General features: G+C 56.8%; 1 protein-coding gene across 1 annotated transcript in view; it reads right to left on the bottom strand.

The window, feature by feature from the left end:
- Positions 1 to 282: 282 nt before the first annotated feature.
- The window catches only part of CCDC13 (coiled-coil domain containing 13), a 44,536-nt gene continuing 20,924 nt past the window's right edge, over positions 283 to 23,894 (bottom strand). The window contains exons 9-16 of the mRNA XM_075555571.1: positions 23,234 to 23,410; positions 21,133 to 21,339; positions 18,266 to 18,405; positions 17,796 to 17,879; positions 15,904 to 16,026; positions 2,727 to 2,881; positions 1,567 to 1,681; positions 283 to 923 (exon numbers count right to left, since the gene is read on the bottom strand). Coding sequence (XP_075411686.1) covers positions 764 to 923; positions 1,567 to 1,681; positions 2,727 to 2,881; positions 15,904 to 16,026; positions 17,796 to 17,879; positions 18,266 to 18,405; positions 21,133 to 21,339; positions 23,234 to 23,410 — 1,161 coding nt within the window. The 3' untranslated portion in view covers positions 283 to 763. The remainder of the gene's footprint in view (positions 924 to 1,566; positions 1,682 to 2,726; positions 2,882 to 15,903; positions 16,027 to 17,795; positions 17,880 to 18,265; positions 18,406 to 21,132; positions 21,340 to 23,233; positions 23,411 to 23,894) is intronic.

Raw genomic sequence — 23,894 nt, 5'->3', positions numbered from 1 at the left:
TCAGAGCAGGGCTGCCTGGCTGTTGGCAGGCTGGCCTGCCCTGGGCAAGCGGCTTAGCCGGACGACTCTGGCTGCGGCAGTCAGACAGGCCAGGGATAGATATTAGACCTGCTTGGTGTGCCCCAGTTTCTTCACGTGCACAATCAGCTGACAACCCCCCTGGGGCTTCTGGGAGGACAAGACAGGGCCAGATTCCCAGGGGCTGAGCTCCGTCACTGGGCACTGCCGTGACTGTAGATTACAGAATGATGGTACACGGAGAGAATCATGAAGACTGCACCATAGTGTACAACAATATATCATATAATAATGAAAATCACCATCACTACACATCCGAGGGTCTGGGAGGGGGCTCACCATGTGGTGACAGAGGGTGGGGTAGCAAAGATGGAGCGTGGGGCATGCATGGGGCTCACCGGCAGTGCAGGCTGGAGGGTGCACCTAGCCCAGAGCACCGGGGGACCTCCTGTGTGTGACAGAGTGGGGCACAAGGATCCGCAACTAGGACAACAGCGATGAGCACGTGCCGGTGGATCTCCAGCTGTCCTGTGGCCGCTCTGCAGGCCCCTCCAGGGCCTCTCCTTGTCCTCTTGGCCTGGGCCCTTGGCTTTAAGAATCCTTGAGGGGCCTCTGCTGTGAGCAGCGGCTGGGCTGGCTGCCCGGACTGGCTTCCGGGGGGTGGCTGGAGTCAGACAGAACTGGGCTTCTGGGACCCAAGGCTGCACTGTTTGGACAGGCTGACATGGGGGGAGGGGCCCCCTGCCTAATGCCTGTTTGCCTTCTGCTGCCGCAGGGCTTGCAGGAAGATGCCCTTCACCTGGTCCAGGGTCTCATGGTACATGCGGAAGTCCTCCTCTTTCCCCCGCAGGGCACTGCCCAGGGCAGCCTTGAGCAGCTCGTTCTCCTCCACCTGGATGGTCAGCCTGGACCACAGGGAGATGGGGCTCAGCACGGCATGTGTGTGTGTGTGTGTGTGTGTGTGTGTGTGTGTGTGTAAAGAGGCCCCTGGGAATGAAGCCTCCACTCCAGCTTGGCCTGAATTGTGTGCGAGAGAGAAGGGGCCCGTGTGTGTGTGTGTGTGTGTGTGTGTGTGTGTGTGTGTGTGAAAGAGAGAGAGAGAGAGAGAGAGAGAGAGAGAGAGAGAGAGAGGCCCCTGGCTGGGGTGAGGCATCCAGCAAGGCCACTCCTCAGCTCAGGGTACCTCACTGCCCTGCCCCCACCCATCCTGGGGGATGACTGGGCAGGATCCCTCTCTGGGCTGGCAGCTCCAGCAAACACTGGGCTCACAAGGGATGCACTATCACCACCAGCGGTCCCTCCCCCTACTCCCTTCCCCATCACTGCGCTTAACTGAGGACAGACTGAGGAGAGTGGACTGGGCAGCCCTTGCCTGGGGTCACGGGGTTCTGCAGGATGGCCAGGTCCTAAATCGCAGGCTAGAGCCCTGGGTTGGCCTTGTAAGCAAATGGAAGCTGAAGGGACAAAGTGCCCCCCCTAACTATCTACCCATGGAAGCACCTCCATCCCGGCAACCAGCCCCCTTCAGGACTGTGGGCAGGAGAGCACCTGGTGGTCAGCTCCTCCACTTGGGACTCCATGGGCACGTCGGAGAGCTGGCCGGAGGCCTCGTCCTTCCTGCTGCTGGTGTTGGGGCTGTGCTTGGTGGTCGAGGCCCAGGCACCTGTGGGCGCAGCATCACTCTGTGTTGCGGCCTCCTCCGGGTGCCCACCTGGGTTTCCCTGCCTGCTTCTCCTCCTGTGGCCCCCTAGTGAGTTCGTGGGACACTCGAGCTGGCTGCTCTCCTGGGCACTGGGGACCTCTGTGACCTGACCTCACTCTCCCCTCCCTTCCCAAGCTGTCCCTGCAGGTCCCAGCCAGGCTCCTGGCAAGGAGGCACCCTCTCTGCCCGCAGTTCTTCAAGGAGACCCCCATTTGCCACCCAGTACCAACAGCTGCTTCCTCAGCCCCAGCCCACTGGGACAGGCAGAGATGGGACTCTTAACTTCCCTCTGACAGTCTGGCTCCATCATCTCCAGAGGTGGAGCCAGGCCCAGGACACCAGCCGGCAGGTGGCAGAGGCTACATGGGCACGGTCCCCAACTGCCTGGATAAGACCAGAGTGGCATTCTCAGAAAATTGTGTGGCTCAGCTCTGCCTGGTTGGGTGCCCGAAGCGTGGACGCACCCAGTCTGGTGGGCCAGCTGGGCTGAGTCCCAGCTGGGACCCTCAGTGCTTCCTGCAGATCCCTGTCAAGCTCTGGCCCCGCTAGGGGAGGGCGCCAGCAGGGGCCCTTGTGTGACCCCTTGCTGGCCTGCTCAGCTGGACGGCTGGAGGAGCCAGAGAGGGCCTCCTTCCTGTCTCAGACCAACGATGGGCCACGATCAACACTGGATGCAGTCTAGTGTCAGGACAGAGGGCTGAAGGCTGGGGTCCCAAGGGCAGGTCTGTGTATGTGTGGGGGGGGGGAGGGCAGGGGGCGCAGAGGGCAATCAGCAGAGGCCCTGAGGCTTTCAGATGAGCTGGGCCCTAGTAGCCTTGGACTTCCTGGTTCTGGTGAGCGTGCCGGCAGACGTGGGTACCCAGCATCCTGCCATGGTAGGTGCTCCTGCTTCCCACGCTCTCCCCAGTGGGGCTAGGATGGAGCTGCCCGGGGGGTGGGGGGCTCCACCACAAGCAACAGGGCTGCCCACCACCCCGCTTACTGCCCGCCTCTAGCCCCGCTCTACCTGCGTTGCTTCTGGGGCCTGCCTTCTGTGAGCCAGGCGCCCGCCCGGGCTGCAGCTGCATCTTCTCCAGGTGCTGCTCCAGCTGCACCTGGCGCTGCCGCTCCTCCTGCAGCCTCCGCTCCGACTCCAGCAGCTTCCGGTTGCTCTCCTCCACCCTGGAGGCCAGAGACCAGCTGCTGCCGCACCCCTGCTGCACGGTGGGGGGCAGGTCCCAGAGCACCTGCTCCAGCTCTGGGGGACGTGGGCAGGCCTCCCACTGGTGGGGGGGTGGGGGACGTTGGCACAGGGTGGTGGTAGTTCAGTCTTCCTACTTTCGATGGGAACTGCATGGGCATGGGCATGTCCAGGGTGGCAAACCCAGCCACTCAGGTGCCCCTTCTGCCCACACACATGTAGCTCACGCACTGCTGCTGAGTCAACTCCAACTGGCCACTAGTGACCCCACGGGGCAGGGCGAGCTGCCCACAAGGGCTTCTGAGATGATGCATCTCGTTCTCCCTCTGAGTGGCTGGTGAGCAAGAACAACCTGCCAACCTTGTGGTTAGCAGCCCCCACCTCACACACACCCCACCCGCCCCGCGCCTCTCACGGCCCCTCCGGATGCAGCAGAGGCAGCAGGGGAGGGAGGCTTAGAAACACACCAGGGAGTTCCTGAAAAAAAAAAAAATACAGCGACGCACAGCTCTCCGAAATGACAACAAGCCTGTCTGAGCTTAATGCTCCCGGGCGGGCGGTACTGAAGAAGGACCTGGCCCCTGGGGGACTGGTCCCGGGACATGAAGTGGCCACTGCTTGTGAGGAGAGAAGGCCCATGAGGACTGGGGTCCCCCAGTGAGAAAGGGAAAGCAGTAGCCACTCCAGGAGGGTGGAGGGAAGGTGGGGGAGAACGGGGGAACCAATCACAAGGATTGACATGTAATGCCCGCCCAGGGGGATGGACCACAGAAAAGTGGGTGAAGGGAGAGATCGGTCTGTGTAAGACATGAAAAAATAATAATTTATACTTTATCAAGGGTTCATGAGGGTGGGAGGGGAAAATGAACTGATACCAAGGGCTCAAGTAGAAACTTTTGAAAAGGATGACAGCTACCTATGTACAAATGTGCTTGACACCATGGATGGATGGATAGATAGATTGTGATAAGTGCTGTAAGAGCCCCAGGTAAAATGATTTTTTTTTAAAGGAAGAAGCAGGGACGCAACAGGGGTGAAAAAGCTCACCGCATCTAGCAGGATGGCAAACCCTGACACCATGGGACACAATTGGTGCTCTTCCTGTACTCCAGGGCAGGTGCCCACCTGACAGCCTCCTAACATTGTGTTGTCGGGTATTTCTTGAGAGCCAGGTGCTGTGTTAAGACCTCGTGTGTGTGTGTGTGTGTGTGTGTGTGTGTGTGTGTGTGTGTGTGTACAGACTACAAGAGGCAGCAGGAACACCTGGACTTAGAACCAGGTTGGCAGCGCGGTCCTGCTGACAAAGATGTGAGGCCAGGACCAGCTCTCAAGAGGATGGATCATTCTTGCTGACCAGGCTAGTGCACAGCAGAGAGAGGGCAAATGGCTTAGAGTACGACCTCACGGTCAGTGGCCCAGCTACTGATGCAGGACAAACTGCCCCAGACCCAGAGACTTAAAAGAACCCAGCTCATTTCCTGACAGCCGCTGTGAGCCAGCCGTCTAGGCTTGGCTCTGGAATTTTCTGCCTGGGGTGTCACAGGGCCGGATTCAAAGTGTCAGGAAGGGTGACTTCTCCGACCTCCTCTCTGGCTGGGAGTCCTCTTCCAAGCTCCTCAGGGTCTGGGTGGTTGGCAGAGTGCAGCTCCCTGTGGAAGTGACACTGTGGTCCCACTGCCTCCAACCCCCTCGCCCACTGCCATGTGGCTCTAGCCGTAGTTGGCTCCATCGAGGGCACCAGGAGACTCTTTCTGCTGCCACGACCCTCTCACTCCATCTCTGACCTCTACATGCTCATTTAAAGGGCTTCTGCGACGAGGTCTACAGTTCAAAGCCACCAGCCGCTGCGCAGGAAGAAGATGAGGCAGTTGGCCGCCATAGAGATTTCCAGTCTGGGAAACCCTCTCCCAGGTCTACCCTGACTCAGAGGAGGAGGGTGTGGGCGTGGGACTTTGGGGTTAGGTCAGGCCCACTCCAGGAGTTTCCCCTTTGGGCTGACCCAGAGTCATCTGACAAGTGCCCAGGACAACCTGTGAGAGCTACTACTCCACGGGCCGCCTCGCCAAGTCTTTCTGGAACCTCGGCGAGGTGCAGGCTTAGCACGTCCCTATCTGCAGTGCAGTGAGTTACTGAAGATGACTCTCCCACCAAATGGTCTTTGCTTTCGTGGGGCGGGGGAGGGGTGGTGTCTGGGCAGGAAGGTGGGCGGAGATACCGGATGCCTTATATGACTGGCTGTGAGGGATTGACTGTTAACAGAGTCACTGCTGTGAGTGCCAGCCGACTGGATATCCCAACAGTCACCCCAGCAGCACAGGGAGCAGGGATCTCATTACCAGCAAAGAGAGAACAGCCCGGAGTGGCATGCACCCCCGTGGGCCTGTGCAGTGAACCCCCTTGATCTAGGCGGCAGAACAAGCAGCCACCGCAGCGGAGCCAGGAGCCTGCGCAGAGCCTGAGGCAGAGCAGGCACATCCAAGGGCCGTGGGCCCCTGGGGATGTGGCTTGTGAAGTAGGGTGCCTCTGGGAACTTAACTGGAGGCGCTGGGCTTGCTGACTCCCAGAGCGGGAGACAAGTGCCTGTGGGTTGAGTGGAGTGGCCTGACCTTGGGGTGTTAATTGGCAGCTCTAAAAGACGGTGCTAACAGGTGGGCAGGGCTGAGGGCCAGAGACAGGCCTGCCTGTGGGCAGAGAAGAGAAGGAACTGTCCAAAAACTGAGCAGCGATGACCTTAGTGTTTCCCACCCCAATTGCGCGCTGTTCGCGTCTCTAAGAAGCCCCATGAGTCGGGGGCTCATCTGTGAGCCCTGTGCAGTGGGTTACTGAACTCTGCCACTGAAGTAGGAGTCCGGAGAGAGGCGGCTGGTGTGAGAATAGGGTGAAAGGGAGGGAGGCCTCTCTGGCCTCTGCTTTGTGGCCTGCTGACCCCGGGCACCAAGGAGGTCAGACACAGACATGGGCACTTTCCTCGCGCACTGTCAAGTCGTTGCGTGCAAAGTGCTTGTGTTTCCTTCTCTGGCCGATGGCCACCTTACACAGGGACTGCCCTGTATATCGCTGCAAAATGCCCCCGGCCATGTAAATGAAGATGATCACAAGAAGGCTACCCCATCCCAGTCATGTGTTCTGCCCGCGCTGAGGGGGAGGGTGGGCTCCAGGCCTGGACTCCAGGGGGTGGGACTCTTGGGGGTTGTTTGAGAATTCTGCCCACCGCAGTGGAAACACGGGAGGACGAGAAAGAAGAGAAGATGCAGTGGCACTGTGGGAGAACTAAGAAACCCAAACCAAGCCCACGGCCCTCATGTCGCTGTCAATGCGGCCCTGTGGGACGGGGTAGAACTGCCTCTGTGGGTTTCCGAGATCATGACTCTTTTCGGGAGCAGAGAGCCTCATCTTTCTCCTGAGGAGTGGCAGGTGGTTTTGAACTGCTGGCCTTGTGGATCACAGCCCACCTGGTAACCACTCTGCCACCAGGGCTCCTTTGTAAAAGAATGAAATCGCACAACACCGATCTAGGAATACAGAGTTCATTCAGCACCGGAACTCTGCGATGACCATTAGGACCAAAACCTTGAGGATCCTTCCAGAGGATGCATTTGGTAAGAATCACTAGCCACTGCTGATGAGAACAACACACACAAAAACAAAAGCCCGAGTCACATGAACCATCGTAATGCAGTCACCTATTTTAGTCTCAGCAGCCAGGAACCCACCAGCTGAGGCATGGCCAATCAGTCACCAGAGCGGATGCACCCAACAGAGGACTCTGGGGCGGTGGACAGCATCCATCCCAGGTAAAGGGGGGGGGGGGTGTCTGGGATATACCACAGAGTCAATTGAGCAGCCGAAGCAGGTGCATAAGATATGACGATCGAACGTGAAAGGAGGGATAACCAATGAAACATTCAAAACAGCCCGTTGCTGGGGAGCCTGTTCCTGCTTCAGCCCACGGGGTGCTGTTGGGCATGACCCTTAGGGTTTCCAAGGCTCTGGGCTTTTGTGAGGCGGCTGCCACGGCTTTCTGGCCCCTGGAGTGGCTGCTGGGTCTGCACCTCCACCTTTCACGTAGCAGCAGGAGCACTAAGCACTGTGCTACCAGGCTGCCTCTTAAATGAACAAGTCAATGCGAATAGAATCCCACAGCTTCCGTGAAGATGGCAAGAGGAACAGGCCAGAGCTACTGACTAATTTATCTGATTGGGGTAGGGGGATCCAGGAGGGGGGGACAGAGCTTTCCCTTTACTGTGTTGTTCAGTAATGTTCGTGTTTTGCTTAACTTTGTCTTTGGGTATATTTGTTGTGGGAGACATCATAAAAGACGCCAACAGCTAAACCATGTAAAATCATCAGGGATGTTACAAAATTCCCACAAGAGTGAGGAGCCACTGAACTTTGGATTGCCCAGTTCTTTCCTCTGCCTGCCTCCCAAAAACATCACTGTTGCTCACGTCCTTGCTTGGCCCGAGGCCTGCGAGTCATCTGGTCTCCTCCTCCTTGCTGCTTTGCCCCCACACCTGTTTCCTCCCCTCCACCCCTGCTCTGCCCCGAAGCTCCTTCGTCCTCTTTCCCTCGCCCCCAAACCCGGGCAGGGGCCTCAAGCCAGGCCTCCACACACACAGGCTCCGCTCCGGGCCCCCCAGTAACTTTGGCATTCAGAGGGTTCTATTTCGACCTGTCGTCGTCCTCGCCGAGTCTCTCCCCTTCGCTTGATGGCTGGTCTGCCTTGTTACCTGCCAGTGGCTTTGGGAGGGCTTCACCCCATGGACACTAACTTCCCCAAATTCCAAACGCTCCGACGGACTTGCCCGTTCCCTTACGTAACGGATTCCCACTGCGTGAAGATACTTTCCAGCAGCCGACCAGTGCGGCCCAAGGCTGGGGTCCAGACCATGAAGTGGGCAGATCACTCCAGAAGGCTTTTCTGTTCTCAAGTGGGCTGCTCGCAAGAGATGCTCGGCTGTTGGGGTCCCCGAGCCCTGAGGTCAATTCAACACACTGACGAAGCCCTGTGGTAATCATATCCACGGGTCCACGGGCGCAGATCGGGGCAATGCTATCGAAAAACGTCTTAGCCACGAGCAAACACCTTCAGGGAGTGGGTCCCTGGACTTGGGGGATGAAACCACAGTCTTGGGGGACAGCTAAGTCAACCAGCAAAGTGCAGTCCACAAAGAGGAAGTAAGTTCTGCATCCTGCTGGGGTGAGCAGGGACTGAGGTCTCGGGTGCTGGGGCGTGGCCATCGGAGGTGCAGCGACAGAGTCTCCCCATCTTGAGGAAAAAGAGTATAACACCAAAGAGTCCAAGTAAGGACTCTTCCAGAGGGCTAATAGATCATGCAAACATAGCCGCCACTACCCCGAGACAGAAGAACTATAGGAGCGGGTACGAAACAAAAAAAAAACAATCCCAGCACTTCCTTTATCACAGCTATGTATTTAAATTTTCTTTTACAAAACAACCTTAACACCTTCAAAGGACTCATCATGACACTTAATGCATTTGCCAAATTGGCGATTCCGTTCTTGGAAACATTTCTCAAACTCATCTGTTTGGATGGCTGACAGCACCTGCTCGTTTCTTCACCTCTTTTACATCATCAAATTGCTGTCCTTTCATGCCCCTCTTCATTCGCAGACACAAAAAGAAGTTGCGCTGAGTGAGGTCAGGTGGGTAAGGTGTGTGGGGCAAGAGAGGCATGCTGTTTTTTGCCCAAAACTGGTGCACTGAGATGGCAGCGTGAGCAGGTGCATTGTCGTGGTGGCAAAACCAGTCCCCACACAAAACCAGTCTGCCACAAATCAGGCCTTTTTTAGTCACACACTGTTATGCAATCTTTTCAGAACTTCTAAACAGAAAGCTTGATCAACAGTTTGACCCGGAAGAACAAACTCCAAATGCACTACAAGTCCACTTTTTCATCTGTTCGGGACATTGATGGACGTCCAGAACGAGGTTTGTCATCAATCGACATTTCGCCTTTTTCGGAAGAAGAAAATCACTCGTACAGTTTCCCCCTATAGCGCTGTCCTTGTAAGCTGTGCTGTGTTCAATAGCCCAGCGATTTCTGCAGCACTTTTTTCTGAGCAGGAAAAGCATTCAACATTCGCACATTATTCTCTTAAATCAGCCATCACAAAAGAACAGGGTTCGAGCGAAACTGCTTTGATGAGAAAATTCTCTGTGACCAGAGAGAACCTTCCCGGGTGACACCACTAGGTGCACTGACTCAGAGCGAGTTGCTCCGTGCTCACCTAGTGGGGGGAAATGTGCACTATGAAAGCTCCACTCCATCCAGCGCAATTCCTTCTTTTGGGGGGGGGGTTACCCCCTCGTATAGTACCCAACTACCATCATCGATTACTGAGAGGGTCCATGGAAAGTGGTGGACAACAGGGAATAAAAATGCAGAACAAAATTCAAGATCATGAAGAGCTGGTTAGACAGAGGTAGGAGGGGCCCATCCAGACTGGCCCTTAGACACCTTCACGTGGGGAATGAAGCCCACCTGAGGACCACCTTGCAGCCAAACCAGGACAGGCCTATAAGCTGAACAGTCAACTGCAGGTGAGACCACAAGGGCAGTCACTGGCCCCAGAAGGCAGGAAAGGACAATGGATGGAAATGAGGGACTCAAGGAAGAGGGGGAGTCCTTTGACAAGGAAGGGCTTCCAACCAATGCGATGAAACAAAATCTGTTAAAAAGGGTTGGAGACCTAAAATTTACTACTCTAAAATTTTCCCCCTAAAACGTCACAAAGGTAAGCATTCACAATATTACGTAGCACTTATATACCCCCAAATGAAAACCTGCCCTCGAGTCGATCTAACTCAGAGCAGCTACACAGGACAGAGTCAGACTGCCCCATAGGGGTTTCCGAAGCTGTACATCTTTATAGAAGCAGCTGTGGGTTCGAACCGCCAGCCTTCTGGTTAGCAACAGCTCTCCAAAACTGTGCACTGGCATAAGCAGGCATTTAACAGGAAAAAGCACGGAGCAGGCTATGAACGTGCTAAAAGTAAGCTTATCCTCTTCCGGCCGGAGCGGAGCACATCGAAATGACGAGATACTGCTGGGGAGGATGTGGGGACATGGCCCACAGTTCAAGGTACTGGTAGGAATTTGAGCGGATTCATTTCAGCAGGGCAGTTTGCCCACGTTATTGCGAACGTTTTACATGTGTGTCTTCTTGGACTCACTCATTGCACTTCCCAGGAATTGGTGATACATCAATACTCCCACAAGACGTGCTTGGTGCACGTCTAGTTTAAAAGAATTCCGCAGGATGTGTGCCTGAATGGATGTAAAGAGGGGGGAACTGGGAACAGTTCTTTATCTTTGAAGAGTGAGAAATTAGGGGCTGAGAAAGGAAGTGTTTTATTTTTAAAAGTCCAAGTATTACATTGGGGACAGAAGGACTAATACAAAATCTCCTAGCAGAAGGAGGGGTTTAGTTTAAAGCCCACGGGAGGGCAGAAGACATAAACCTGGATTCATACAAAGCAGCAAGCTGCACCTGGGCTTCCCACGCAAACCTGGAAGCCCCGAAAGAGTGCCTCCTTGTCGTTCAAGGCTGAACACGATCCATCCTCAAGGCCAAGGAAGTGGTGAGAAAGCGCGTCATCCGTGTGTGTGTGTGTGTGTGTGTGTGTGGACATAAAAAGCCATGCGTGAGAAATGCAAGCACAAAGCAGGCATGGCATGTTCAGGAAACCCTAAACCACCAGATGAGCACAAAGTCCCAACTAGAGACCCCCGAAAGCCCCAAGGCCGTGGAAACAAGAGCAGAACTGCTCTGTGAGGGCACATTCACAGCCCCGCCGCTCAGACTCCCTCCCGCTGGGAAAGCAGCCCACAGACACAGCACAACACCCACCGGCACGTGGGAACTGAGTCCCCACGAGGGGCTCGCACAGCTCTGCTTAGGGTCCCGTGTGATGCAGACAGCCAGAAGCACAAGCAAACCTGTCTTGGCAGATGCGCGTTAGAAGTGAGGGTGACAGAACCTCGTCTCACAGGAGGGACCAGTCCCTGGAGAACGTCATCATGCTTGGTCAAGTGGAGGTTTGAGGAAAGAGAGGCAGGCCTTCAACGGGATGGGCTGACCCCGTGGCTGCAACAATGGGCTTACACATAACAACAAAAGAACAAACTCACTGCCATCGGGTCAATGCTGACACATAGTGGCCCCCACCCCCACAGGGTTTCTCTCTCGGAGCTGCTGGTGGTTCAGAACTGCTGACCATGCGGGTCGCAGCCCAATGCCCTACCACTACACCACGAGGGCTCCCTAAGAAAGAGTACAGGAGGCTTATATTAGAGATGAAAATTGTTGTTATTGAAAGATTTCACGGCTGGTGAAGTGCAAACCAGAGATTTAGGGAGCTAGAAAACAGATTTCAAAATCCTACCCAGAAATCAGCCCAAAATATTAAGAGGGATTAAGTACTGCAGCAGAAAGAGTACGAAGAGCTCATATAAATTGACCAGCTGTTCCAAACCACCAGACCTTCTGCAGGGGAAAGCGGTGCTTTCTACTCCTGTGAAGAATTACAGTCTCAGGGACCCAAAGCCCATCTGTAGGCAACTGGACATCCCCTTACAGAAGGGTCGCAGGGAGGAGATAAGCCAATCAGGGTGCAGTGTAGCAATGATGAAACACAACTTTCCTCTAGTTCTGAAATGCTTCCTCCCCTCCACTATCACAATCCCAATTCGACCTTACAAATCTGGCTAGACCAGAGGATGTACACTGGTACAGATAGGAGCTGGAAACAGGGAATCCAGGACAGATGAACCCCTAAGGACCAGTGGTGAGAGTGGTGATACCTGGAGAGTGGAGGGAAAGTAGGGTGGAAAGGGGTAACTGATTATAAGGATCTATATATAACCTCCTCTCTGGGGGACAGACAACAGAAAAGTGGGTGAAGGGAAAAGTGGGTGAAGGGAGATGCCGGACAGTGTAAGACATGACAAAGTAATGTGCGAGCCCCCAATAAAATGATTTAAAAAAAGAGTTCGTCTCAGAAATCCACAGGGCAATTGTATGCTGCCCCGTAGGGTCGCCATGAGTTGGCATAACTCAATGGCACTGGGTTTAGTTTATTCAGTTACTTTTTTTCATTAGGAGTATTAAGTGAAAAAGGGGTTGAAAAATACACTCATTCCCGAGCAGGGAAAAGGAAAGAAAATCTCTATGGAAACACATCCTAGCGAAAGGTCGAAACATCCAGACGCAGAAACCACGTGAAAAAGCTTCCCGGGAGAGAAAGACCATTATTGAGAGAGGACTGACGTTCAAACCAATAAAGAGCTCTCAGCCACCCAATCCAAGGACCAGCTGCCCTCACACTGGTTCCCACTCTGAGCCACGCGGCAGGCGGAGCAGAACTGGACCAGGTTTCCAAAAGGGGGGTCTGAGGCACCGCCCTTTTGTTTAGGGGTGCGGGTTTACCCACGAGGTGGACAGGCCCAATGGCTGCAATGGCGGGTTCATGCATTAACAGCCCTGAGATGGAGCCAGACCAGGCAGTGTGTCCTGTTAAGACACAGGGTCCCTGGACTGGAGCTGACAGGACACTGGGCCCCACTTTTCTTAGCAACCTAGATGTGAAAGGACAATACAATGGAATAATAGCCTTGAATTGCTGCGACAAACATACCCGTGTGTCGAAAGATAAATGGGGGGCCCTGGTGGCTCGGTGGGTTAAGCGCTGGTCAACTCCAGCAGATTGAACCCACCGGTCGCTCCCCCGGAGCAAGACTAGCTGTCTGCTTCTGTGAAGATCCACAGTCTCAAAAACCTTCTCTTGGGAGTGGTGGGTCGGGATCAGCGTAATGGCAGCAGTTGGTTTGGGTTTGGTATGTAAGGACTTCTAAAGATGAAAAAGAAGACTCGGGTCTTAGCCTTCGCTGAAATACAGGATGGACTTCAGACCCAAGGAACTGAAGCCAGAGGAAGGCTGAGGCAGGAAGCAACTCTGCGTGAAGACGTTCACAGACATGAGACCCTAGACGTGTTCACACTTCAATGCCATGGAATGGTGCATGTGGACGAGTGAAACCGTGCATGTTTTGCTGTGTATATTCTCAACAACAGCAATAAAATAAAATTACATTAAAATTTTTTTAAAGCTGAAAGTCGTAAAAAAACATGTTGGCAACAGTGAAAAAAATCAATGATCAAAAATTTCAATTTGGAGGGTTTAATTTCAGGCCTTTAAGGTGTAGGATATGAAAATAATAATAATTTATCAAGGGGTTGCTCGGGTGGGAGGGCCGGGAGGGAGGTTAAAAAGAGGAGCTGATAGCCTATTTTATACCAAGGGCTCAAAAAGAAAGATGTTTTGAAAATGATGGCGACATATGTACAAATGTGCTTGACACAACTGATGTGTGGATTGTTATCAGAGCTCAAGAGCCCCCAATAAAATGATTTATTAAAAGAATATGACCAGGAAGAAAAAGAATGTGTGGAACCTGATTGTGGTAGCAATTGTGCCATTCTGCTTGACGTGACTGAACTGTGTGTGGAGTGGTAGGATGTGTGTTAACTCCCAACTAAGAATAAATTTATCCAAAGCTAATATGAAATGCAAACACTTGGGCACAGTAATCAAAGTCCCGCTGGGAACATCAGAATGAAAACAGAGGTTCGTTCTATGGCCTGAGCGGCAATGCAAACACTCGTGGGCGCTGTACGGGTGGAGCAGCGGAGAGAAGCCACTGAAAGCACGGAGACAGGATGTGCACCTGCCGGACTCCAAAGTCTCACTGCCACTGAGTCGATGCCAGCTCATGCTGTTGTGGATTGGGTTCTCCTGCCCGGTCCTGTGCCATCCTTACAATTGTCCTGCGTTTGAGCCCACTGTTGCCGACTCTAGGTGGGTGGCCCTAGAGTAGGGCAGGGCGGAACTGCCTTTGTGGGCGTTTTGAGGCTGTGAGTCTCTCTGGGAGTAGAAAGCTTCATCTTTCTCCCTGGGAGTGGCCGGTGGTTTTGAACTGCCCACCTTTTGGCTCGCAGCCCAATGCATGAACTACTTCCAAACTTGTTATAGAAAACCAAAAATTAAAGAAAACTCGATCAAAATATACAAAAAGGGCAAAGAAAACCAGCAGTAAATAGAAAACAGATTGGGGAAGGAAACAAAGAATCCAAACTTGACAATATGTGGCAATGGAGCTTACTCTGTTGGTAAAACACAGAAAGCCCCAGGCGACGTGGCGGAGGTGGAGACTGTGCTCTCCCTTTGTGCAGTCCCCACCCCCACCAGCTCTGGGATAGACCTTTGGCCAATGGGAGTGAGTGGAGCCATCCGCAGCAGTTGGGAGAGCCCTTTCATGCTACTGAAGGTTGCGTCAGAAAGCACGCTGTCAGGAAGGGCGGGCTACCTTGCTGCAGAGAGGGGGTAGGTAGGGGCAGGGCGCTGGAAACAGGCAGGAAGGAGGCACCCACCCGCAGACTCACAAGCGTGTCGGCCGCCTTACATTGCATGCCCTGGGTGCCCTGCTTGCTTTCCCCAACCCTAATCGAAGGCTAGAAGGTCCTGCGTGCAGACAGGGGCCACGTGGAGGAGAACTGGGGTACACCAGCCAGGGGTGCAGCCACATCGGCGCCCTGAGTGACCCGCTGTGACATTACATGAAGCTAAGCGAGAATTTCATCGTCGACCCCTGCGGGCAGGAGCACCGCTGTGTTTGAGGCCGACCAGTGTGCTGGAGTTTGTTAGACTTCAACAGATAACTAGTCCACCTGCGTCCACAGACTGAACCCCAACTCCTCTCTGCCCCTCCAGACTTGGGGCAATGCAAGCGGAGGGGGAGAGAGAGCTTGAACTGAGTGCGTCTGCCTGCCGTCGGGGCGGCCGGGCCCGTTAGGGCGCAGCGGTAGAAACCCAAGGGGACTCGCCTCTCACTCCTGAACAGGCCCGAGCTCCATTCCTCCTGGATGGACCATCGGAACAGAACGAAAGCGAGCCGACCACTCGTTACGTAAGGGACACATTGGGGGTTTGCCTTTGCCCTTCCCTGGTCACCGTGGCCCTGTCTTCCAATGAGGACAGTGATGCTCCTCCAACCTCCTGAAGGTCACTCTGGCCAGGGTGCCCAGCTTTCTCCTCGGGACGGGCCAGCGACACCAGGCTGGCTGACCCTCCTTCCCTCCCAGGGCCCACGGGCATGAGACTCCGAAGCCCCTGGGTCTGTGCTATGCGGCTGGCTCAGAAAAAGCCTGGGCTTTCTGGGCACCTCTCTGGCCCTGCAGCCTGGCGTCTTCGCTGAATTAAGTCAGACCTGGTTTCCCTTGCCAGCCGTCCGAGAGCTCTGACTGCGAGGGCAGACACTCGGCGCTGTCCTTTGTGTTGGCCGGTGTGGAGGTCACGTGGTTGGGGCATGTGATGGCCCGCACAGGACGGTCACGTGAGCAAGGGATCCTGACTGATCTGTCCGGGTCTCCGGGCCCACTGCCTTAGCTCTCCACCCTGGAGAAACCCCCCTCACCTGCTCTTGCTTTACACCATCCCTGTGCTGCCACCAAGCAGAATGCCGGGCTCATCCCAGCCCTGAACTAAAGGGTGGCAGAGGCGCTCCCCGAGAGCCCCCGTCTGAGCCCATGCACGAGAGGGCTGTTGCTGGCACCTGGGGCCCGAAGTTGTGGGGCACGTAGGTGAGCACACGAGTCATGGATGGAAACACCCTAGACCAGCGGTTCTTAACCTGTGGGTCATGACCCCTTTGGGGGTCGAACGACTCTTTCACAAGGGCTACCCGATTTCATAACAGTAGCAAAATTTCAGTGATGAAGTAAGTAAAAATGAAAATAATTTTAAGGTTGGGGGGGGGTCACCGCAACATGAGGAACTGTATTCAAGGGTCGCGGCATTAGGAAGGTTGAAAACCACTGCCCTAGACCAAGGCTTTGGGAGCCAAGCCCTCAGGTGAGGTGCCCCCGCCCCCTCCTCCCAGGAAGCTCGCACCATCCGTGGGGTCAGTGGGGCCAGTGTTACCGTTTCTGCAGCACGGTCACAAACTCGGCCAGCCGGTCACGCTCCACCTCCGCCGCTTGCCACAGGGCCTTGAACTCGGCGGCCTGGGCCTGCCAGCTTTTCTGGTCTGAGGAGTCCGAGAGCCTGGGGCAGGAGTCAGGGACAGAGGGCAGCGGTCATCTGGAGGGTGGCCTGAAGACACGCTCGCCAGGGGCTCCGGTAGTGGGAGGAGGGATTGGAAAAGACATCCAAGGGCCCCCAGAGAGAAAGCTGGCAGCCCAGCCCCTCCTGCCCGGACCTCTTCCTGGTCTGGCCAATGTGCCCAAGGCCCCACTGAGCGACTCCATAGGCAGACCAGGCAGTACAGTCTGTGTGTGTGTGTGTGTGTGTGTGTGTGTGTGTGTGTGTGTGTGTGTGTGTGCTGGGGGTGAGGGTCCCTAGAGCTGCACAGGCAACCTGAGCACCACCCCCAGGGGCCTGGGCTCTGTCTGTCGGCTATGATACTGGCTCTGGGGTCTGGAGGTGCCCTTGTGTGTGCTCTGGGGTCTGGTCTCCCTACCTACCCACTCAGGTCCTCCTGTAGTTCCAGCCTGGCCCCATGCCTGGCCTGTTGTCCTGGAGCCTAGGCATCCTTGGCCTTGTGACTTGGCCAATTTTCTCCAGTGTTGGCCCAGCATTCCCCGTCCCCCACTTCCCTGCCACCCACTAGCCTGCCCCGCTCTACCCTCCCTGTAGTCTGGGCCCAGGACAGAAAGTGAGCTCTGCCTCAGGGCCCAGTGTGGGCCAGGAGCTGCTCTCTGCTATGCCCTGCACCTCCCCTGTGAGAGCCCAGGTGCATTCAGAAGGAACCATGGGGCTTAGGGTGGGGGCGGCCCAAAGGCCTGGCTCAAGCATGGGGTGGATTTCTTTCCCTCTCTGAACACAGGGGGCTGGTTCCTGTGGCTGGAGGCCCCGGTCACCTCCATTCTCAGACAGCTGACTTGACAGCCCTGCGCTGGGAGCTCTCCGGCCTGTCCCTGGGGGAGGGGCACTGGAAGCCCCCCAGGACCATCTATGGAGCTTGCTGACTCCTGCACCTGTGAGAGGGGGCTTGAGGGGCCAACTGGCCTCTTTCCCACTTGTGCAGAGAAGCTCAGAGGCAGGGCCCACCCGCCCCCACTGCCAGTGGGATTGGCCCCCTCCCTGAGTGTCTGGTGGTACAGAGGGAGCCCACCCTCTGCCCTGTACAGGGCCCCGAGGCCTCTAAGTGGCTGGGAGCCAGGCGGGGGAGTGGAAAGCGCTCCGTGGGAGAGAACAGCTCAGAGAGGAAGCCATGATGCCCAGAGCCCAGAGCTGCACAGCAGGTCCCAGGCGGTGCTGGGGCCCCTCAGAGGCCTTGCCTGGCCGGAGCCTGAGCTGACCTGACCACGGGAGCCTGGCTCCAATGGACAGTGGCAGGGCAGGAGGTGGGACTCAGAAGCAGGACAAAACCCTCTTTTGTCTGGGGGCTGGCAGGAAGAACAAGGGACCCATTTAAGCCTGAGGCTTGATTCTATCAACAAAGAAGGGCCGGCTGGGGAGCTGAGGGGATATCAGTGACTTCCAGTGGGGGTGGGGTGGGGGGCCCACATGACATGACACTTGCCCCCCGGAGACTGACCCTCTTGAGGGGAGGTACTGCGGACAGGCCCTGGAAGGTTCCCATGGTCGCACTCTGCAGGAGGACAGACAAGCCTGGCCCTGAAGCCTGCCTGTGCTCCCCCCACTGGGCCAAGGCCTTCCTGACCCTCCCTCAGTGTCCTTCTGCCACCTGGGGAGAGTCCCTGGACCATGGCTGGCCCAGTTTCCTTCCTTTTCAGTGGATGCCAGTGTCAGCAGAGCAGGGAAGGCTGGTGGGCAGGCCGTGAGGGTCTGAGGGTCTCCTGGTTGCATACCTGGGTGAGGCCCCGTGAGGACTGGGCAGGGAGGGCCGCGTGCGAGCAGATTCCACCAGCGTGTGGCCCAGGCTGGTCACGGAGCTGCACGAAGGTGGAAGGGGCCCGTCATGGCGGGAAGGCAGGCTGGACCTCACCCCCGGGGTCTGCTCAGCTGGGAGGGGAGCACCCAGGAGCCCGGGTAGGTGGCCTCTGCCAGCTCCCCTGCTGGGCAACCCTGCAAATTGGCAGGCCTCCTTTGCAGAACCCGGGCCAAGACAGAACCATGAGAGAGGGCAGAGCCTGTGAGGGTCAGACACAGGTCTGGGCGAGGCGCCTTTTCCAGGTCTCGAACCCGCAGGCTGTCAGTGCCAGCCGATGCAAAGGGCAGGGCCCTGAACACTGCCTCTGGGGCAGGAACCAGGTCTCTGCAGAACATCTGTTTCTCGCGCTCCCACCTGCCATCCCCATCCCGGTCTGTCCTTTCTTACCGAGAAGATCCGAGCCTGGTGGTGTGGTCGCCCGCGGAGGCTGGGGACCTGGTCAGGCTCCGCTCCTCTGAGCCCTTGGTGGGGGTGTGGTTGACCTCAGGCCTGCTGGGGGCCTCGCCCAGGCCTTTATTCTGAAGATACTGTGGGGGGTGGGGGGGAAGGGACGTGGGTCTGACCCCCCACATTTGAGCTTGGCAAAGGGATTGGGGGAGGGCTAGCTTGATCTCCTGTCTCTCAGGGACCATGAAAAGGGCCTTCTTTGTCGGAAAGAGAAGGGAGATCTGTTTGGTGGGGGGGGGGACAGGGGGAGGGAGGGACTGCTTGCATGACAGTGCTGCCCCATAATGCCTCTTTTCAGAGGGAAGCCACAGAGGGCGGGACAGTCAGGGCCCAGAGGGAGAGAGTGGCACAGCCCTGCCAGCTGAGGCAGGTGAGAGGCGACTCTCTCCCGGGGGCTACCCTACCCCCACACTGAGGCACTGTTAGGTGGCTAGCTTAGGGATAGGGGGGTGGTCCCTCCCATGCCTGCAAAGGCTCCCTTAGAGGAGGATGGAAAGAAGTCAGGCGGCCACTAGACACCTATAAGACCCCAAACTGAGCATGCACAGACATAAGTCCCATGGGCCCAGGTAAAACCAATACCTGGGGCACACCTGCCTAAGGTACAACACAGGTGGGCTGAACTCAACTAATGGGGCTAACCAACACCTTCAACCATGCCTCTCCAGCCAGGGGCGGCCTAGAACAAAGGCAGGGGCATGCCCCTCCACATTCTCTTTCCCCCTTGCTCACTTGCCCTCTTGGTCTGCCGCCAGTCTCTTTTGCTCTGCCCTAGCTCAGGGGCATGATGTAAGGGGGGGTCTCTAGCATGCGTGCCCCTTTAGAGCCCACTCCAGGCCTACTAGCGCCCACGGGCGCTTGGCATCTTGGACCCTGGGGACTCCCCAGTTCCGCACGTGTGGATGTTCTTCTCCACGCGGCTTTCCGTGCTCAGTTGTGAACCCCAGCACGGCTTCCACACGGCTTGACATGCTTTCCAGAAGCAGCATGTCCCCTTTTGAGACTGCACAACCTGCCACATCTCCGTTCCTTCGTAAGAACTCAGTGGGATCACGCCGCGTGCTTTGGCGCGGATGCTTTCAGCGTGCGAAGCCAAGAACCGAGGTACTGCCTGCCCACTCCAGAAACCAGCTTCCACACAGGCTGGTTTCTGGGCCCACCCCCTGAGTTGTTCCTCTCCTGGATGTCTTCTGGCTGCCTGTTGGGTGGGCCCAGGCTGGAGAAGTTTTCTGAGCCCCCCTTTCCCATCCTTGCAGGTGGCAGGTCCTTTCAATGGGGTCACAGCTAGTGTGAGCCCCTAAGGGCTTCCATGCCACCAGCCCTCTGCCCATGGCTCCCACAGAGGCTAACTGGACTGGTGGGTGAGGCTTGCTCAGCTGACTGGTGACCTCTGAGGTCAGGGCTGGCCCCCTCCCATGCACCCGTAGCAAGGGAAGTGATCCTGTGGGGGCAGCAGGCCGAGGATGACAGGGTGATGCCCCTGCCAGTACCCACGAGCTCTGTTCCATGGCCTTGCACTCCCCTACCCACCCTGCAATCCCAGGCTGCCCAGGCCTCTGCAGGAGAAGCCAGGCTGAGGCTGGGACAAGGGGCTCCTGGGCTCCCACAGCTGGGACAGGGCCCCAGGGACAAGGCTGCTCTGTGAGGCTGCTCCTTGTCCAGAGACCACCACAGACCCCCTTCCATCACCACCACAAGGAGAGGTGCAGTGGGCCAAAGGGGCCCAGCTCTACACAGCCCTGCACTGCACCTTCAAAACGCCTGTCCGGACACAGCATCTTCAGGGGCTCACCATGACGCAAGCGCCCAAGCTTACAAGAAAACAAACAAAAAAAAAAAACCCCCAAAACTCACTGCCCTCAAGTCTGTGGGACCCAGGCAACCCTCTGGGACAGGGGAGAATCGTCCCTGCGGGCTTCTGACCCTGTCAACTCTTTTCTGGAGTAGAAAGCCCTTCTTTCCCCAGCAGAGCGGCCGGTGGTTTCATACTGTCTGCCCAGTGAGGAAGCATGCATCCTGTACCCGCTGCGCCCCCAGAGAGAGCCCTTGAGGGGGGAGTCTCTGGAAGAGCTTGGGGCTCAGTAGGGCCTAAAGCGCAGGGGCATCTGGCCAGGCAGAGGTCCTGGGGGAGAGGGGGTGCATGCTCAGGCCTGGGGTGAGGAGACAGAGCACCCTTGGGGGTGCTAAATGGCACCTGTGTGTGAGGGGGGAGGAGTGCTGGCAGCAAGAGCTGGGCACGTAGTCTGGAGAGGCCAAGGAGGAAGCTGGGCCCTCACCATGGTGTTACACACACAGGGAGCCCACGGGCTTTGAGGGCTCGATGTGGCTGGAGATAAGCACAAGGGGCCACACCCCACTCCAACCGCTTCTACTCGGGCAGTCCCACAACACCACGGTGAGGGGGGCTGCTCCCCACTGCATAGTCTCCTTCCTCGCCCACCCTCCCCTGGAAAACACAGACAGAAAGAAGTTTGCCCCTCCTGAATATGGATGCCCTTAGCCAGCTTTGACCATGAGGACGAGGTGGGGGATGGGACCGGCCAGCTGGAAGGGGCCTACCCCTCGAGGGATGGGGCCCGGAGGGCAGTGTGACGAGGCTCTAAGCAGAGCGGGGACAGTGAGTTCAGGAAGGAGAGGTGCGTGTGGAACCAGCTGAGGGTGGCAGGAGACAGGTGTGGCAGGACCTGGTGCGGCCTGAGCTATGTCGGGGAAAGGAGAGGAGGGGAGAAGAGCTGAGGGTTTCCTGGGTGCCACCGGGTGGACTCACCGAGGCTGGGGGTGGGAGCAGGTGCCAGGGCCCCCCTCACCTGCGAGCTGAGCTGCCCGACCTCCAGCTCCAGCTGCCGCACCTTGGCCTCTCGCTCGGCCACCATGGCCCGCAGCTGGGCCACCAGGCTGCTGCTCCGCTGAGCCTCACTATGGAGCTGCTGGTCCCGGCGGTGTTGGGACACCCGCGTCTGCTCCTCCTGGAGGCTCAGGCTGCCCAGGATCTCCTGCAGCTGCTTCAGCTGGTCCTGGAGGGCCGGCGGGAGAGGGGTGTGGGTCGACCAGGCCCCTGGGAAGAAGAGGGAGCCAGGCCAGGCCACCTCCCTTCACCCACTGGCTCCCAGGAGACACCCCTTTCTGGCCAGCCCTCGGTCCTGCCTTTCCCAACTTCCTTCTCCCTGAGCCTGGGTCCATGAAGGACATCCAAGAGGCTCTCTGAGACCACAGAGAAGAGCTCACTTTAACTGGCGGGGAGAGACTTGTGTGAACAGAAACCTGGGTCCGCTGTGCGGGGAGACCCCTCCGAGACAGGGAGCGTGCAGCCTGAGAGGTCAGCCCGGGACTGAGGCTCATCCCTGGGAGATAACACAAGGCAATGGCCAGGGCAGAGGCCTTCCTGCTTGGGGCCTGCAGGAAGGGCCACGCCAGTGATTCAGGCCAGTGGGACTGCTGTCCCCATTGCACTGGCAGGGAGTCAGAGGGCCAGAGAGCGGAGGACACAGAGTGCATGGTGGGAGGGCTGGTTTGCAGACCCCCTTCTGCCACACTGTGATGAGACTGGTGGCTGCATAGGGACCTCAGCACACACCCTACCCCATGCCTCTCATTAAAGCACAGGGCGATGAGGCCCAGAGGGGACCACGGCCATGCGGTGAGGAAGGGTAGGTCTGGATGTGTGGCTGCTGCCCTGACTTGTGGAATTCTTACTGACTCACTGTGAGGGCCCGAGCCAGCACCATGCCCCCAGGCCTCCCCACCAAGGCAGGCACGATGCCCCTGGGGCTGGGGCACCCCTGGCATGTGGGCATCAGTGTCCCCTGGAGGAAGGCCCTGGCTGTTGAATCTGCAAGGCTGTGTGGTCTGCTGGTCATGGAGGGCTTTTAGTCAGAGAAGCCCGGGTTCAACCCAGCTGAGGAGCCCTGGTGTCTTAGTGGTTATGACCGCAAGGTCAGCAGTTGAAGACTACCAGCTGCTCCTTGGGAGAAAGAAGAGACTTTCTACTCCTGGAAAGAGTTAATAGTCTCACAGGAATAGGAATGGCTATATAGGAGGGTAGGAGGAAGATGAAGATGGGGAGGAAGGGGAAACCGATCACCATGGTCGACACATAACCACACCTCCCATAATTTGTAATTTATCAAGGGGTCACAAGAGCAAAAAGAGGAGCTGATACCAAGGGCTCAAGTAGAAAGTAAATGTTTAGAAAATGATGACGGCAACCTATGTGCAAATGTGCTTGATACAATTGATATATGGATCATTATAAGAACTGTAAGAGTCCCCAATAAAATGATCTTTTAATACTAATAATTAAAAATCACAAAACAAATGGACTATGCTCAAAGACCCCTCACTCTCAAGGGTTTAATTTGAACAATTGAGGTCTGTTCTCAGAATGGTATATTTGCCATCTGATTCAGGGGGAGAAGAAATATTTGGGGGGTGATAGAAAGATATATATATATATACACATCCATGCAAGAAAAAAGAAAAAGTTAAGAAACGGTTCCACCCTGCCCTACAGGCTCACTGGGAGTCGACATTGACGTGAACATAGTGGGTTTGGCTGTGTGTGTGTGTGTGTCCTTAGATGAGTCCCATAACTTAGCTCCCCCCATCTGTGGAAGGGGGTGATAACAGATGTCCCTGGGGGTGGTCTTGGGCTTAACCTTTAAAATCGCCCTCTCCGGGCTCCCAATGGACGGGGCTCTCTTATGCAGACAATAACCGGCTTGGCCCCTCAGCTGACCCTCCTCCAGGCCCCCAGCCCCTTCCCACATCTGCCCTTCACTGGACTCAGCTGCCTGGTGGCCGCTGCCAGGCACCCCCAGCTCTGCAGCCATCTCTGGGCCGCTCCTGGCTGGAGGCTGGCTGTAGCCCCTGCCCTGCCCAGTGTGCTGGGGGCCGCGTGGCCTGCCATACCATGAGGGCGTCGATGAGCTCGTCGTCATGCCTGCCCTTCTCCGCTAGGGTGCCCATCTGACTCCGCAGGGTCTTCACCTCGCTGGCCAGCACCTTGTTCCGGGACTTCACCGCCTCACCCTTCTTCTTCTGCTCCTCCAGCTCTTGCTGAAGCGCATCCCGCTCGCTGGCCAGCTTCTGTTCCCGGAGAAGCACAGTCACGCGCAGCGGGGCTCAATGGGGCCTCTGCCACCTCTGCCTTCCTGTCCTGTCCCACCTTGCCATGCTCTCAGTAGCTGGTGGGGCCCAGAACAGGAGGGGCACTTGCTGACATCACAGAGAAGGTCAGAAGACTTCCAGCGTGGGACCCCTCAGCCCAGGGATGCTCAGCAGTGCCAGGCGGCCTGCAGCCTCCCTCCCTCCTTGCCCTCGCCCACAGCAGACATTGCTAATGGATGGTGGCACTCCTTTCAGCAGGCCCAGCACACAGGAAAGGAAACCTGTGGGCCAGCTGGGCCCGTGTCCCCCCAGAGAGCACGCTGTCCCCGCCCTCCGTGCATCCTGAGCCAGGGAAGGAAAAGCCACTTTCTTCTGACGGGCACAGTCTTGGGTTCCAGTTGAGACACAGCACCGGCACCGCATCCCAGGACTGCTAGGATGGGCTGCAGGCCCCTGCCTGCTC

The sequence above is a fragment of the Tenrec ecaudatus genome, chromosome 8 (genome assembly GCF_050624435.1).
Source record: "Tenrec ecaudatus isolate mTenEca1 chromosome 8, mTenEca1.hap1, whole genome shotgun sequence".
NCBI lineage: Eukaryota > Metazoa > Chordata > Mammalia > Afrosoricida > Tenrecidae > Tenrec > Tenrec ecaudatus.
This window is presented reverse-complemented; position numbering and strand designations above follow the sequence as displayed.